This window comes from Talpa occidentalis, unplaced genomic scaffold, assembly GCF_014898055.3.
Source record: "Talpa occidentalis isolate TD23 unplaced genomic scaffold, MPIMG_talOcc4v2.1 talOcc4.13, whole genome shotgun sequence".
Lineage (NCBI taxonomy): Eukaryota > Metazoa > Chordata > Mammalia > Eulipotyphla > Talpidae > Talpa > Talpa occidentalis.
This window is the reverse complement of record NW_023601322.1, coordinates 81456192-81474644: the sequence shown is the minus strand read 5'-3', so window position 1 is coordinate 81474644 and position 18453 is coordinate 81456192. Positions and strand designations below refer to the sequence as shown.

The following is an 18453-nucleotide window of genomic DNA, read 5'->3' as shown; positions in this document are numbered from 1 at the left end:
CACTGTGAAGCTGTCTGCAGCCTCTGCAGCACGGGTTCAATCCTGGTCCGCCGGCGAGAATCCCACATGGTGCAGCAGACCTCTCCTGCCACGCCCGCTGCTCCCCTCAGCAGTGTATTTCTTCGGTCTGCCTGTTCTGTTCCCTGCTCTGTCTCTGGTGAATCCTCTCACCCTCCCGTGCATCTGGCCTGTACCCCAGTTCTTGTATAAAAATAAATAAATCTTTAAAAAAAAAAAACTATTGGAAATGAATCTTGAACCCAACAAAAAGAGAATATAATGGTTACCAGAGGGAATGGGAGTGGGGAGGGAAAGAATGAGGGAGGAAAATAGAGGGGGTATGAGCATGAGTAGTTTGAGTAGCATGAGTAGTTTGGTGGAAAGTATAAAAAACAGAAAAGGAAAAAGCAATCAGATACTGTGCTTTACTTAGTACAAAGCGTCACATTATACAGTATAACAGCTTGTATTTATTGCTATTTAAAGTAACACTAAGTGAATATTAATACTGTATGATTTATATTTTCACATGTATAGTGGAAATTCTACAATTTTACATACTTAAAGCTTAAGAATGGGTTGCAGTCTACAAATATCCATGTGTATTGCAACATTAGCCAAGAACTATAATCTACACAATGGAATACTATTCAGATATACATATATATTTATAAATACATATTTTATTACTATTTATATATATAAATATATTTATATAAAGATGCAATTCTGTCATTTGCAAAAACATGATGAACCTAAAGTGTATTATACTTAGTAAAATAACTCAGAGAAAGAGAAACACAGTATGATTTTACTTATATGTGGTATATAGACAAGACAAATGGATGAACTAAACAAAACAAAGTTTTATACTACATGAAAAGTTAGTGGTTACTAGAAGGAAAAGAAGTGGGAAAGTCAAGGAAAAGGGGACAATTGTACGGCGAAAAACAGAATGGGACTTTTAGTGGTGAGCTTTATGTATTATGTACACAGTATGATATTTAATGATGCACACCTGAAACTTAACATAATACAATATTACTTCAGTGGAAAAAACTCAGAAATCAATTAAATTAAAATAGAAAATCACCACAGGAAATCTAAAAAACAAAAACTTGTTCTCTAAAGACAGGAAGAAAATTAGTAACTCTCTAGCCAGTACATAAGCGAAAAAAGTGAGAAGACACATGGTATGAATATCAGAAATAAAAGGTGACATCACTACAGATGTCCACAGACATTAACAGAATAAGTAAATACTAGGAACAATTTTTCCCCACAAATTCGAGAAGCTAGAAGAAATGGATGAATCAATTCCTTTAAAGACAAAAATCTACCAACATAAGAAATAATCTGAATAGCCTTGTACCATTTAATTGTATCAATAATAACTTTTCAAAATAGAAAGCATCAGGACCAGACTGGGTTTACTGATGAATTCTACCAAACATGCAAGAAAGGTATTATACCAATCTCTACAATCTTTTGCAGAAGATAGAAGCAGAGGGAATATCTCCTAACATATTCTCTGACACAAGTATTTGACTAATATCAGGGGTTAAAGTCTCAGTTACAGCAGCACCATGAGCTCGATCCCTGGCCAAGGAGTTAACCCACATGGTTCAGCAGACCTCTTCTGTCTTACATGCTGCTCCCCTCAGCAGTGTATTTCAGTAGACTGCTACCCACTCTGTCTCTAGTGAATCCTCTCACAGACCCCACCCCTGAACCTCTGGACTACACCCAGTTCTTGTATGCATAAATAAATAAAAAATAAATCTTTACAAAAAAAGGCAAAGGTAATACAATGGAGCAGTCATTTCAACAAATGGTGCTAATACTGGAGATCAACATGTACAAAACATACTCTAAACACAGGCCTTACACCCTTCACAAAAATCAACTCAAAATGCACCGACTCAAAATGGATCACAGAACTAAGTGTGAATTCCAAGAAGTTAACAGAAAAGATTATCTAGAAAAGTCATAGATGACCTTGGGTATGATGATGACTTCTTAGATAGAGTACCAGAGCCATGATCTGTGGAAGAATTGATAAGCTGGTCTTGACAAAAATTTAGAAGCTTGCTAATAAAAGATATTATCAAGAGGATGGCAAAACAGACAGACTTGGAAAAAACATCTGCAAAAGACAAATCTGCTAAAAACTATTATTCAAAACGTATTCAATGTATTCAAAAACTCTTAAAACTCAATAAATAGAAAATAAGCTACTGATTAAAAATAGGAAAAGACCTGACCAGAAAGCTCACCAACAAAGACACACAGATGGCAAGGAAGAATATGAAAAGATGTTAATACCATATATCATTAGGGGAATAAACACTGAAACAACAGCAAGATACCAGGACATATATATTACATTAGTCAACCTCTAACACTGACATAATCGAGTGCTGACAATGAAGTGGAGCAACAGGAACTCTCACTCATTACTGGTGGAAATGCAAAATGGTACATTTACTTTGAAACAGTTTGGCAGTATCCTATAAAACTAAACATATTTCTACCAGAAGAGCTAGTGATCACATTCAATATTTATTCAAATGAACTAAAAACTAATGACCACACAAAAATAAGCACAGGAATGTTAACAGCTTTATTTCTAATTGCCAAAACTTAGAAATAACCAACATGCCTTTCAGTCAATGAGCGGAAAATCAAATATAGTAAATCCAGAGAACTGAGTATTATTTAGTGCTAAAAAGAAATGAGGATATCAAGGCATGAAAAGACATAGAGAGATATGAAAAGCTCATTACTAAGTGAAAGAAGGTAATCTATAAAAGCAATGTACTATGATTCCAACTATAGGAACATTCTAGAAAAGGCAAAACTAGGGAAATAGTAAAAGATTAGTGGCTGCCAAAGGTTAGAGGGGAGGAAGGGCTGAAGCAGGACAGCAGGAGGACTTTTAGGGCATTGAAACCAAATCTACCGTGTAGGATACTAACACCATGCATTGCCAAGGTAAGGTACAGCACCAACAGTGAACCCTAATGTAAACTATGGACTTTGGGTGATAATGAAATGTCAGTGTAGATTCATCACTTGAAACAAACGTACTACCATGGTGAGGGAAGCTGACAGTGAGTGAGGTTTTGGTGGCAAGGAGAAAAGGTGGGGGAGGCTACAGGTTATGTGGAAACTATACTTTCTACTCCATTTTGCTGTCAACCTAAAATTGCCCTAAAAATAAAGTTTACTGATTAAAAAAGAAACAAACATGAAGTTTTTGTTAAGTTATAGTTGAGTTAACAGAGAACAGCATAATCATTTCTGGCTTTCCGGAACTCTTCCTAGGAAGAAAATTTTCCTAAGCCGCTTTTTTTTTTGAAAATACAAAATTCTGGTATGTACACACAATGGAGTATTACTCAGCAATCGAAAAAGATAAACTCATCCCATTGAAGGGATCATGCTCACTGAAATAAACCAGAAAGAAAAAGAAAAATACTGGATGATTTCACTTATAGGAAAAATGTTAAGGATCCAAATAAGGGATCAGGGGATTAAAAAAAAAGTTATTATAATAAAGCGAAAATCAAAATCAACAAGCAACTATAAACCATAGGTATTTTGCAGGGGGGGAAGACGGGAATAGGATCAAACCACCAGGGGTGGGAAGAGCACAAGGGACTATGGTGATGGGACACAGGTGAATTGGTGGTGGGAATTTCATGGGAACTATAACAGAGATGAGAAAGCATACAATGTAAAAAATATATAAAATTAAAAAATAACTAAAAAAAATAGACAAAATTCTAGTTTGTTCTGATATACACCAAACTAAAAAAAAAAAAAATCTTTTCCCTATTTCTAAGTTTTGTGAACAAATGTTGCTAATGTAACGTCACGTCATTTGTCCCATGCAGTAGAACACAATCAGTTGACACTCCTGTATCTATCTGCCTACAATACTCTCCCCCTTCCTAAAGTTCTAGTCCAAAAATGGAATTTTTCAAAGAATACCCTTAGAGATGATGCACAAACCTTTTCCATCACGAGGGGGAGCTCCCTTTGCTTTAAAACTATCCACTGGCGCCTTTGTATCTGTTTCCAAAGCAATGCTTATCTGTATTTCAGACTTGAACTTGGTGTATTTATTACTCAGCAGCTGGTACCATTTTGGTGCCTACAGAGTAACAACAAAACAAAACAACATAACACCTTAATTGTTATTGGAAAATAAACAGTGGGAAATGTTCTATAAGGGTCTAAATATATTTCCTGTACTTTCTCAATGTTTTTTTCCTCTCAACATTCTTTTTCTTCATTTTCCTCAAAGGATATTAATTTTCCCTAGAAGGCATCTGAATTTTCCCTTGAAAGCAGTAAGGAAAAGTTTAGATTGTCTGCCTTACTTCCATTACCTTTCACATGTAAATGGGAAGAAAACAATATATTTCCTTTTACTTTTCCTCTTATGTCCCAAACTCACCTCTTAAACAACAAAAAAGACCACCGGTTTTTTCCCCAATTCCTATTTTTTTTACTTTTTATGTTAAGTATTTTTGCCTGCCACTTCTCTGCTATGTTGTATTTATATCAAATAAGGAAAAGAAAACTTCAGTGTGAATAAAAACACTAAGAAGGGCCTCCCTGGTGGTGCAGGCGGTTGAGCGCAGCGCTGTGAAGCTATCCATAGCCTCTGCAGCACGGGTTCGATCCCCGGCCGGCCAGGGAACAACCCACATGCCTCAGAAGACCTTCCCTGTCTCACCCACTGCTCCCCTAAGCAGTATATGTCAGTCAGTCTGCCTGTTTTGCTCCCCATTCTGCCTCTGGTGAATCCTCTCACCCTCCCACATCTCTGGCCTATATCCCAGTTACTGGGAAAAAAAAAAAAGCAACTAAGAAAATACTAAAATAAAACCAAATGATAGAATTTGGGGTCATGAACCACGTACCTACTTCAGTGGGAAATACAGAGTTCTTCTACCAAAATAAAATATCCTAAATTACCTGACTGATCCCCCCTCAGAAATTCTAGTACCCAAAGACGCCTGCCAAATCTCATGGTCCTTGACTTCCTCTATCAATAGTATAGAACCACTGGTCAGCAGGGACACCACCTCAATGCTTAGTATTACAGTGCCAAGTAAGAATGCTGTTCTTACTCTGATTACTGTTAAATTAAAGCAAAGTAGTATATATGTTTATACTGCTCAAAACAAAAACTTCTATTTTATATTCAAGTTATGTCTGACAGGTAAAATAGGATAGTTAGGTAACAGATTTCCGAAAAATCCACAACCAAATTTTTTTAAAGACAGAAATTCAAACTATACTTTGTGGCTGCATTTCTTGTGAAAGCTATTTTCTAGTATCAAGTATAAGCTGGAAAAGATTTATAGCTACTTGAAGAATTTATGGATGTCTGTTATGTATCTCAGAAAAATAATTCTGGCTTTTTCTACATGTATAATCTTTTATAGAAAATCTATTTTTCTACTGGCTAATTTCAAATATTTCTGCTGGCAAACTGAAGAAAGTAAGACGTTCGGTTTTACTAAAATTCACATTATTTTGAAACATTCTTCCTAAACTTTAATCACACAATGATGATGAAGGGTCCTGAACACTTAGGCAAGGGGAAAAAGAAGTGCCAAAATGTTCAGAGACATAAGCTCATCTCAGATGTCAGCCTATGAGGATTTTCCTTCTTTGTAACGAAGTGACTGCAGAAGCGCCTACCAGTCACATGCAAGGTGCAGCAGAATGGGTCGATAAGAGAAACATGAGAGGCATAATCAGGGACCCTGGTTTAGGACTAAAGAAAGGAAACCATTTTCTGGACCTAGGGCTAGAGAAAGAGAGAGATGATGAGCACCCAAGGATGAAGGGGAAGATGTACTCTTTTAAAGTATTTTGAAAACTGCTATTTGTTTTGAACGAGTCCATATTTGGACCTGGCTAATTTGCAAATGTCATTGCAATTATGATAGCAATAATGATAGTAATTAACAAATTTTTTTTCACAAGTCAAATCAAGAATATAGGAAAATAAAAAGTGAAAGTTTTTTTTAGTTTTTTTCTTAAGAAAATTGTGACAAAATAGGCATTAAGATAAGTGAAAGTAAGCATTTCTAAAGTGAATCCTGGACAAAAAAAGTTGAAAGATAAAATGACTTAAACATTTTGAAGTACAAGAAGCAGAGACACAGGAATCAAAACCCTGCATTTGTGCTTTCCTTTTTTCTGTTTAGTGTGTGTGTGTGTGTATACTGTTTACATAGAACATAAATGTGTTTTGGTACGTTCACTTACTCCATTATGTAAGGAACACAAGGAGTGAGAAGCAGGAAAAGTAACTAGACTACTATGACAGCCCAGGTAAGAAATGATGGCGGCTTAGGTTGGGGAGCAGCAGTGGAAATTCAGAATAGGGAAAAGATCAGGAGGAAAAAAAGAAAACAACTGGATAGGGAAGGTGTAAAGACTTCTGTATTTCTAGCTTGCACAGCTAAACGGAGAGTGTTGACCATTCCGTGAAGCAAGGACCTCACCTTTGAAAGCAAAGCTCAGGAACTGAATATGTTAAACTAAGGTAGTTTCTTTCCGAAAGCTGGTTCTAGAGCAAAGGCATGACTAAACGGTCAGGATTTTTAAACCATTCACGAATGAAAACATAAGAACTGCCATATGGACTCAAGTCCCTGATCTGTGAGGTCCAGTATTTTCCATCAATCTGACACTCAAATCAATATAGTCATAACAAAACAATGAAAGGACTGTACCTGCTTTGTTTCTTGAGCGGTTCTTAAGTCTAGAACAATGTAACCTATAGTTTCTTTGGCAGAGGATAAAGGATCCAAGGCAAAACACTGAAGTTTGATAGGAGTACGCTGCAACCTGTAACAACAATTGAAGTGTAAGATAGCTTTTGCTGAACATCAAATTGATTTTCTATTACCCCTGATAAAGCTGCTTACAATCAAGACAATGATAATTTTGTTGAATTACCTATATCTATTCTGTACATCTAAAACATTCTTCAATTGGCAAGAACTGTTAATTATGTCTAATTATTGATCACCAACTAAGTGATATACAAATCATGTTAAAAACTATAGTTTCCCTCATGTCAGAGGCTCATTTAGGTCAATGTTTCTGTAATATAAAGATCTCTTTTAAATTAAACAATTATCATGAAATCTCAACATTGAGTTAGAACTGTTTTTCTTATAGTATCACACACACATAAAGCCACAAGTATACATGTTTATAGCTTATTACAGCTAAAAAAAAAACCAAAACCCACAAAATAAACTTAAGAATTAAATACCCACAAGTCATAAATAACTAAAATTAGATGAACAACAATGTAAGGCAGCACACAACAATGTCCTATAAGTGTGGCATTCACTGGTGTGACATGAGCTCCTTTTGCATCTGGAATCTCTACACTGGCTCACACCATAAGTGGATCAGATATTGCCATCAATTTTACCTAGTGGGATGACTATCAAATGTAACCTGGCCACAAAATGATCATTTATATATTCAGCTTATCCCTGTTATTTTCTCAGTCTAGGATAATCCGAGTATTACCACTAGCACTAAAACAATTGGAAACACAACCACTAATGCAGGCATTACTATCTCATATCAAGACTCTGTCTATAAACATATATCCCAGAAGTCAGTGAAAGAAAATACACAATTTTGATATCTGAGAATTTAACACCCCTTCAAATAAATCCATGTGGTGGTAGATTTTTGTAGCAATAAAAGAAATGTCTCGCTTTAATTTTTTGAACTTTGCGTTCTGATTAGATTTAATACTAGAAAGAGCAAGTATGACATGATTATATGTCTTCTAGTCCTTTTTTAAGGAATGCTTTTTTTTTAAAGATTTATTTATTTATTTATACAAGAACCGGGGTACAGGCCAGATGCGCGGGAGGGTGAGAGGATTCACCAGAGACAGAGCAGGGAACAGAACTGGCAGACTGATGAAATACACTGAGGGGAGTAAGGGGAGTAGCAGGCGCCACAGGAGAGGTCTGCTGCACCATGTGGGACCCTCGATGCTGGCCAGCAGCAAACAAGCACTTCACAGCATGGTGCTCAACCGCCTGCATCACCAGGGGAGGCCCAGGAATGCTTTTTTAAAAAAAAAATTACTGTTCTTATTTCCTTCTGGTTGTGAGATCATAAAATATGAGGCAATAACTTTATTTTATGTACTAATAAAGTATTTCAATGTCGAAAAGCAAAGGTAAGAGTTTCTTATATAATTGCTTTCATAACTTTTCACTGAATACCTCTATATAACCTGGACACTGTAGATACAATATACAATAAAATAATTAAAGTTTCAATGAATTCTAGCTCATTAATTATTGGGCAGGCATGATTATGGCAATTCCAGATTGTCTATTCTCCCAAATTAGCAAGGAAAAAAAAGAAAACTAGTTTAAAGTTTCAAAGTTCAGGCTCGAGTTGGAGTTCAGATTCTTCCATTGACTTAGGCAAGTTACTTTACCTCTTAGACTTCAGTTTTCCCATCTATAATACAGGAGAAATAATACCTACTTCATAGGATTGCTCTGCTGTATAAATAAAGTTGTTGCAAAGTACTCTGAAAATTTCCTGGCACATTAAAACAAATGCTCAACAAATATTTTTATTGCCACAGTAAGGGATATAAATTGATCTATTTATTTATAACAGCCCCCCAAAAGGATAGAATTGAAAACTACAGTCACCTGTGCTGATGAAGTGCTTTCCTGTCAATTTCCCAGGCTAACTCAGTAGCAAATTCTGGCTGGTCAGTATGGTCCACAGGATCAGTAGCCAATTGTTCTCCATCGAATTTTGCTTCTACTATAAGCATATGCTTTGGACGTTTGGGGAAATGGCGACCTGGCAAAAAAAAAAAATGCTACTGGTTAATCAGAAGTATACAAAAGTTAAATATGATCATTTAGCATGTATATTAAAAATGGATATATATTAAGACAATGACTTATGTATTCTACACACTACCTTATTAACACACATGTACACATACACTCAATTTCATGATTCACAGGAAATGTGAATGAAATTTAAAGCTAATGATTTACATATTAATGCTTCTCAGCCAGAGAGCGCATCTGAATAGCCTGGGGATCCCTTAAAATATAGATTCTGGTTAAGTAGGTCTAGGGTGTGAGTGCATATTTAATAAGCTCTCAGGTGATGTCAATGTTGTGCGTGGTTCCCACTTCGAGTAGCAAAACTCATTAACATTTAGCGATCAAAATGTAATTACACCAATTTTAGATATTACCATACTAGTAGTTAATACAGAACAAAATCAATTTTCAGTTTCAAAGTTCATACCTGTTAACTCAGGTATTAAGTCTGCAAATAAGCCAAAGAAAAATATGTATTCATTCAATTCCCTGTCCTCGTTCTATTTTCAAGGACAACAGTGTATATTCTCAAGAAATATTAGCACATTCTCTCGACATCACTTTTCATTTGTGCCACCTGTTCCTTCACTCTACCTTCAGAGTTAAGCATCATGGCAGACAGTGCGATGCCTCAAAGGAATTGAGGGTTTAGGGGGGAAAACGAACTCAATAGAGGTAGCTCAAGAACTAAGGAAAAAGCACTGAGAATCTTATACTGTTATCAAGCTGTTTATAGGTGTGGTGGACATGATCTTGGTGAGTCTCACCAAGGTTAAATAAATCCCTGCTTTTACCCACAAATGCCTAAATTAAGAATCAAGCAGGTCAGAAAGATCTTGATTGCAAACCTGTGTTTCAACCTGAGGCTTTCATCTGAAGCTCCCTATTAGGAATCTTAACACATATGCCAAAGCTCTCCCAATTAGCACTCCCCGAGGCCTCTCTCTGGACCTCATTTTTAGCTGTTCGAAAATATCACTAGGTTCCCCAAATGAATTTCATGTATGTCAAGAAAAGCTATATTTCCAGCCAGACTCTCATTACTATAACCACAGACAATGAGTACCTTGAACAGAAACCCTGTCTTTTTCAACCTCAGAAATTACTATGTAGCCCAAATTTTGCTCATAGTACAAACACAATCATTTTCTTTTGAATAAAGGACATGTATGGCATCATGAGGAAACTGCAAAACAACTTACGAAGATACCACAGGAGGGGAGATGAGGCTAAAAAGGTAGTCGACCATGAAAGGCTAAGTACGCTATTTGAAGAAGTACAGCCTTTAGGGTGAAGTCTTTAAAAAAAATTAGATTTGCACTTCAGAAAGATTATCCCCAGATAGTAATATGAAACATACTACTGAAAAGATTATTACAACAGATGAAGTAGATAATGAGGATCCTTGGCCAGGGCATTCACAATTAAAGCAATCACTTAAGAGTTTTACGTTACACCTATTTTTTTTAAAGATTATTTATGCATACAAGAGCTGGGGTGTAGGCTACAGGTGGGGGCGGGGCGGTGAGAGGATTCACCAGAGACAGAGTGGAGCAGAACAGGCAGATCTACTGCAATACCCTGCTGAGGGGAGCAGCAGGCAAGAAAGGAGAGGTCTGCTGAGCCATGCAGGTTAGCTCGCTGGCAAGGGATCAAACTCGTGCTGCAGTGGCTGCCCAACAGCTTCATAGTGCTGAAATTTAACCCCCTGCACCACCAGGGAGGCCCCACACTTTCTATTATTTAAAAAATAAAATCAACAACGCTTGGTGACCATTTTGAAAAGGGGGTGGAGAGGGAATTCAGGATGAGAATAACAGGTTCCTGGCATGGAAATACAGCCATCAGTTAGTTTGAAACTAGGACCACATGCTAGTATTAGATGTTTATGGTCATGACCCCTGAAGCACCTTCCCAACTCCAGGCTCTCCTGCCTGCATGCTGCTACTAAATTAAACTTATGGAAGACATTCTCCTATTTAGGAACATATTTGGCCACCTACTGTTTTGCACAATAAATCTAAACTCCTTGGCTTTCAAGATCCTCCATGGTCCACTCATTTTAATTACTAAAAGCTTATTCTCACCATGATTTCTAAATATTTCTTCCCCTCTCTCCTGGTCATCCTGCTGACCTCTTCACTGTTCTACCCTCCATGCTCACACTTACATTGATGTGTCCAATTTCCTGGAATGACTTTCTTCTATCCTGAACTATTTAAAGCTTACTTACCACGCAAGCCAATTCAGTCATGATACCCACCCCCAACCCCCAAAGTGTGTTTTCAACCCCTTAATTATTTTTACTACTTTATTAATGCCAAGATACTAGGAGTTGAACACTGACTTTTGCAAGTAGATCTACATTTTTGAAGAGAAAAAGAGCCTGTATGTGTTTCCTCACTGCACAGGCCACGCTGTTCCAAAAGCAAATGCTTTTGCTAAGTAAATTACAAGTGGGTTTCAGTCCCTTCTTTAAACAATCAGCAACATAACAGTTAAAATTGCCCTAATTCTTTATGGCATCTGATCAGCCTATTGTTTCCAAACTCAAAAATTAGGTTTAGAATGTTTTCTTCCCTCTCGCCCACCAAATAAAGCCAGGCCTCCACTAGCTACCATGGGGGTAAAACAAATCGCTATTTATCACTCAGACCCATTCAAGATAACTCCTTTTTGTCACCTTATTCGTGCCCTCCACTATCCTACTCTCTGCTCTTTGAGCACAATGAATTAGGTAATAGCAGAAGAGTCCTTGGTGTTTTTTGTTTTTTTTTTTAAACACTTTAAGAGCTCTTTGTTCTTCCCTTAACTGGAATGTCTTTCCTTGCTTTTTTTCACCTGATAAATTTCTAATATTTCTTAAGGACCCAAATTAAGTATCACTTCTTTTGGGAAACCTTCCCCATTTTGCCCTGACAGAGCGGTCATTCCCTTTACCACCCACTTACGAATGGTTATTACATTTGTCAAGCTACACCTTCAGCTGATAGAACCTGAACTTGTTTCATTCTTAGATTCCCAGAACAGTGTCTGCCACCAAGTCCCTGATAAACAAACGTCAGTCGTGCAACCAACCAAACTTCAAGATGCGTACAACAGGCCCCCTTGACAACCACAACCGCAGCCCTCTAGGTCTCGGATCAAAAACGATTACGGTCAAAATAAGGGAGGTGGGAATTGTATGGGGGGACTATAACCAAGATGAAAATGCATACATTGTGCAAAAATGAAAAATGATGCAAAAAATACATAAAATAAAAATGAAAAAAATAAAGATTAAATTAAAAAAAAAGACAAAGGGAGCGTCTCCGCACTAAATCTTAAAATTGCAGGAAACATGTATTTGCGTGAAAGCAAAGTTCTTAAAAAGGGTATAACCACCATTTCTCATTTTTGCACAATGTATGCATTTTCATTTGGGTTATATTCCCCATACAATGATGTAAGAATTATATAAAAAATAAAATATAATATAATAAAATAAAATGAATGTAAAAAAAGGGGAGGGGGGTTATTATTGGGCCTCCCTGAAGCAAACGTGCTTCCCAGGCTCTCTCTCATCGACTTGCAGCTTCTGAGGGAAATCGTTTTATTCCACCTCTCTGGGGCCACGGCTCGTCGTGCTAAATATCATCCATCCCTAATAGCTCTCACCCTCCCTGGAGGAATGTTTAAATCAATTGCCTAACAGCCCTTTCTACGCACAACTTTGCACCAGTCCTTGGGGACCCGAAAAGCAGAGATGACAGGGTCCTCACTCAGGGTGAACAAAGCTTCAGCCTCACAGGCCCCCTTCAAATCCGGGGAGCAGCAGCCCCCCAAAAGCAAGCCCCGGGCCGCTCACCTTCCAGGATGGACACGACGATGAGCAGCTGGTCGGACTTGGAGACCATGGTCGCGACGCGCGGCCCGCAGGCGGGGTCTGCTGGGGGGAAGAGGGACCGGGGTGAGCCGCGGGCGGCCCGCGCCCCCGGCAGGACCCCCGGGGGGCCCCCCGCGCCCGCCCACGGCCCTGGCCGCCAGGACCCCGCGCCGCGGCTCCGCGCCCGCAGCCCGTCCGCCTCCCCTGCCCGGGGCCGCCAGAGCCGCCCGACGCGCGCCCCGACTCGGAGTGAAAGCCGCGCCGCCACCCGGCCGGGCCCGTCCGCGGGGAGAGGCGAGCCCGCCGCCAGGGGACCTTTTGCCGCCTGCTCAGCCGCTTTTTCAAACGCCCGGGCAGCCGCAGCGGCCGCCGCCGCGCCCCGCTTCCGCCTAGCAACCAGGCCCGCAGGCCCAGCGCCCGGGGAAGGCTGGAGGACAAAGGGTGATAGAGACCAGGGGAGCGGAGGATAGAACGCCCCTCCATCCGCGGCGCCTCCTGCCCTTTTACGCTTCGCTCCAGAGCCCGAGGGAGGCGACTACGCCACTAATCCACAGCGCCCCCTGCCGGCCAGACGGGGGAAGGCGGGCGAGCGGGAGGGAGCGACTGCGCAGGCGCGCTACCGCCGGCTACGCTTCCTGACCGCCCGACCAGGAGCGGGTGTAGCGCAGGCTCCGCTTAATGCGCAGGAGCTGCTGCAGCAGGAATGCAAACGACGCAACGTAGCTCCGTTCCGCCCCGTTGTGTCAACAGTTCAAAAATCAAATCATAGGAAAATAGTGACTCAGATCAGAACTCTAATATCCCCCCAAAATGATCCTCGCGCGGCCCCTCAAGTGGATTTCTTCGGAATCTATTAGCGTCAATACGGTAATTACTGTAACTGTTGACAGTGACGTGAACGCCCCCAGAATTTCCTGTACATTAGACATTACTCTAAAACAAAACATTGTCACGTGAGCAGGGGAATTAAAGGTTCTTTAGCTCCCGACTACAAAGGACGTAATTTGCAAAATGAAGACCAAAAATTAAGGCCAGGCATCTACATCCTGTCATCAGATCTTTTTTTTTTGACACCCCCCCTCTAAGCTTCAGACTTTATTTAGGAGACATTGGATTTGGGAGGTGATCTACCGTGCAACTGGACTGAGCTGGGGTGGGCCGCGGGAGGAAGAGAAAAAGAGAGCAATTGCACTCCCTACCTCCCTGCTTTGGGGCCAGAAGAAAGGGGGTATAGAGGTTGCACTGGAAATGATTGCTTCTAAGACCTTCTCAGGCCCCCTCGGAAGCCTTCCAGAAATGAAGTATTATTCAATGTAAGTTCAGCGTGGTGAACTTTGGGCTCTTCGTGAAACAATGCGTTCTTTGGTGGGAGTGTCGAACAGACTCGAAAGCAGGCAGACTAAATATAATGAACGTGCAGGTGCCCAGAACACAGTTTGAATTGTCAACAAGGATCAGTCATCTTCTTTGCTTTATCTTGAAGGAAATCCCTGATAGCGTATCAATTCATCTCTTTCAATATGTACCTCCAAAAGATAAAAACCTTTTTAAAAAATCTTGAAATATTACTTCATCACAATTCCATTATTAAACCTAAAAAATTAATCATAATTCCTTAATTCAATGAAATATACATGCCAAAGTTCCCTGATTGTCTAATAATTGTTTTTTAGATGGAGTATTTGATTCAGGATGCAAACAAGTTGCACAACATAATGTATTTGTATTCTTAATTCTTTTTTTTTTTTTTTTTTTTATAGAGGCATGTTTTATTTATTTATTTTGTTTGTTTGTTTTGTTTATACATGCACTGGGTACAGTCAGAAGCGCGGGAGGGTGAGAGAATTCACCAGAGCCAGAGCAGGGAGCAGAGCAGGCAGAAGGACCGAAGTACACTGCTGAGGGGAGCAGCGGGTGGCAGGAGAAGTCTGCGCGCCATGTGGGATCCTCCGCCGGTGGCCGGGGAGCAGCCGGGGATCGAACCGGCGCCGCAGAGGCTGCGGGCAGCTTCGCAAGCCAGCGCTCAACCGCTGCGCCACCGGGGAGGCCCTGTATTCTTAATTCTTTATTGCAGTAATGTGGGTTGTTTAATATACTGCATAAGTTTCAGCTGTGCTTTGGTTCATCAACCCTTGTAAGTGCTACATTATGAACATCACCAAAAGTCTAGTTTCTATACACACCATGCAACTGTCCGCTTTATCCTTTCAACCTGTGTTCCTATCCCCTTCCACTTGGATAACAGCCATTCTGGTTTTATTTTTTGAAAGAGTTATCTATTTATGCATACAAGAACTGGGGTACAGGCTAGAGGTGGCGGGGGAGAGGATTCACCAGAGACAGAGTGGGGAACAGAACAGGCAGACTAACTGAAATACACTGCTGAGGGGAGCAGCGGGCAAAACAGGATAGGACTGCTGTGCCATGTGGGCAGCTCCCTTGCCCAGGACTGAACTCAGACCACAGAGGTGATAGTGCTGAGGCCCTGTGGGAAGCGATGCTCCTTATCACATAGATAAGATTTTTGGGAAAAGATGTATTTGTTTATGCATACAAGAGCTGGGGTACAGGCCAGAGGTGTGGAGGTGAGAGGATTCACCAGAGACAGAGCGGGGAGCAGAACAGGCAGATTGACTGAAATACACTGCTGAGGGGAGCAGTGGGCAAGACAGGAGAGGTCTGCTGCTCCATATGTGTTGCTCCCTGGCCGGCCAGGGATCAAACTTGTGCTGCAGTGGCTGGCAATAGCTTGTTAGTGCTATCTTTAACCCCTGCACCACCCATTCAGAATAGGGAGGCCCCCATTCTGCGTTTAAAATCTAAGAGTTGTTCTATTTCTGCATTTCTTTATCTTCCACATATAAGTGAAATCATACAGTATTTATCTTTTTCTATCTGGTTTATTTCATTTAGCATAATTGCCTTAAGGTCTGTCCCCGTGGCTATATATATATATATATATATGATTTATATATATATAAATGTATACATAATATTTATATATAAGATTTCATGTATATGTGTATACATACACACACACACACACACACTAAACACACCCATACCTGAGTATAATTTTATTGCAAAATACAGTGCCCTAAATGAGCCTGACTCTGGCCTCTTTTAACCCATAGGTTCTCACTCCTACCTTTTTTTTTTTTGCCTTGGAACTTCATTGACTTAACTGATCATTTACCCTGTAGAATTTACCACAGTCTAAGTTTTGTGGATGCAATTCCAATGATGTCATTTACCATATTATCTGCTGAGAGGTCTAATACACATGTCCACGGTAACAACAGGGAAAGAAAATTTGCAAACAAATCAATAATAACAAGCAAAATACAAGGTTATCAGAGGTTTAAAACACTGCTTAGACAAAGGTTATCAGAGGTTTAAAACACTCCAGACAAATGGCGTCCAGAGCAATGATTCCATGTGATTCCAATGGAAAGAGTACCATGGGGTACCTAAGGAAGTGAGACCTTGGGCCCCAATTTGGCACAGGTTCTTACATCCCTGACTTCACAGGGTCAGCAAGCTCATCAGGCTTCATGTAACCATGAAGGGTTGGATGGAGAGCTTATCAGTGGCAGCAAGGGAAAAACTTTACAAATGTCTTATTTGTAAATGCCGGAGAACCTTTGTACGGTATTCTGTGTGGAGACGATAACCCCAGTGATGACTGAGGTTAAATTTCCCACTGCCTGGCAGAAGGAGTTTGATGTTCAATTTAGGGGTCTACAGAAAAGCAACATTTCTCGAACTCGTTTCTTTGTACCACAAGCTTCATGGGCTTCCTTCAGGCTAGGATGAATTTTGATCCACCCTGCCATGTGGGTGTCACAGTAGATGTCTCCAAGGCAAAGTATAGAGGATGAAAATATGCCCCTACTCCATAAAGAATGAACAGAGCTAGAGAATACATCTGGATCTGTGGGGAAGGGCGGCAGACCAAAGAAAATGGTGCTCAGATTTGCTTTGGAAAACCTCTGCCACTGGTAGCCTGTTCATATTCTAGGGGCAGCAGACTTGAAATGGCATCCTTTAGGGGTAGAGGGGAGAGCAGATTTTAGATGCTGGGGTAAAAGGCCTGCCACTGCAACGTGGTGACATTGAGAAACACTATGTGACATTGTGGGGCTTTGATTCACCTATTAGGTAATGTCTGATGTCTGTCGATTTTTTTCCTCTAAAAAGCTTCCTTTGGAAACCCTGAAGCCAATAGTGGAGGAATTGCTGGTGCCAATCTACTCATCTGTCTGCTAAAGAAATTCCCCAGGCTTTGGGATGATTATTTTGGCCCACAGGAGTCTGATCCAGTAAATGGTAACAGAGAGTCCTTATTGCAAGATATCTCTGGCACAAGGGATCTCTTTAATGCTGATATTATAAGTACACCTGAAGAGTAGAAAACTTTTCCCTACCTCTCTGGGTTACAATGAATAGCAACAGCGATGTAACAACAAGCCAAAACAAACAAACAAACAAAAAAAACCCCTCCCTTGAATTCAGGGAAAGTTTCTAAACATAGGGTCTGGATTCAGAGACAATAGAAGCCTCCCCAAGCCCCACCCACATCCCTAAACAATAGCACGAGCAGCTCCCCCAGCCACAGCGCAGAAGCACCAGGTCCCCAGTGGTATAGCAGAGCTTTCATCTCTGCACAGTTACTTAAATCACAAACTGTCTTTCTGGAAGCACTAGAGGTAGGTGCTGCCAACATAATACTTTCTTTTGCACACTGTGTACATTTCCAAGCAGATTTTAACATGTGTAACCAAGTAACAGGATGTTGAATGGGGACATTGTCTGTTGTTTGGAGGTGTCTCCCATGACTCAGAGGATGACAAAGAGATGCCATGTCTCCCTCAGCCACCTCTCCCGGGGTTTGTAAGAAGTGACCACATGGGTTACCCACTACTGTCAGTAAGGTACCCACTGACAGTGTATCCAGAGATGACGGAAAGGATTGGTGTGTTAAAACCCCAGTTATTCTCAAATAGGAATACAGACTATTAGTTGAGAACAGAAGCTGTGCCAGGAACCTGGGATAGAAACCCCTATGTAATACTGTGAAGCAACAGTGTTAGTCAATGGTAATAAATGAAAACATTGTTTTTATACTAAAAAAAAGTGAGACTACATTGATACAATAAACATTCTGTGTGATTTCTAAAGATAAAGACTGACACTTCAAAGACATTTATTTTGGACTACATGTTCACCCTTCAACCAGCCCCCCCTCTCCCCGCCCACATGCTCCAGTGAAGGGGTCACTTGGTAAACCTTTTAAAAAAGTCCTTGCGGGCCTCCCTGGTGGTGCAGGAGGTTGAGTGCTGCACTGTGAAGCTGTCCGCAGCCTCTGCAGCATGGGTTTGATCCCGGCTGGCAGGCGAGAATCCCACATGACGAAGCAGACCTCTCCTGCCGCCCGCTGCTCCCCTCAGCAGTGTACTTCGGTCCTTCTGCCTGCTCTGCTCCCCGCTCTGGCTCTGGTGAATTCTCTCACCCTCCCACCTTCTGACTGTACCCAGTGCATGTATAAACAAACAAACAAATAAATAAATAAATAAAACATGCCTCTATAAAAAAAATAAAAAATAAAAATAAAAAAATAATAAAGTTAACCTATTTATATGCTGACATCATTGTACT

General features: G+C 40.4%; 1 protein-coding gene across 4 annotated transcripts in view; it reads right to left on the bottom strand.

Annotated features, from left to right (window-relative positions):
• The window catches only part of CEP120 (centrosomal protein 120), a 67844-nt gene extending 54675 nt beyond the window's left edge, over window positions 1-13169 (bottom strand). For 3 of the 4 annotated variants that reach the window (XM_037509450.2, XM_037509452.2, XM_037509453.1), the window contains exons 1-5: window positions 13111-13169; window positions 12778-12855; window positions 8739-8895; window positions 6765-6879; window positions 4018-4159 (exon numbers count right to left, since the gene is read on the bottom strand). In XM_037509450.2, the coding sequence (XP_037365347.1) occupies window positions 4018-4159; window positions 6765-6879; window positions 8739-8895; window positions 12778-12826 (463 nt within the window). In that variant the 5' untranslated portion in view covers window positions 12827-12855; window positions 13111-13169. Of the gene's footprint in view, window positions 1-4017; window positions 4160-6764; window positions 6880-8738; window positions 8896-12777; window positions 12861-13110 lie in introns of those variants that run through there. The other variant, XM_054694486.1, reaches the window with a different exon arrangement.
• Window positions 13170-18453: the final 5284 nt, after the last annotated feature.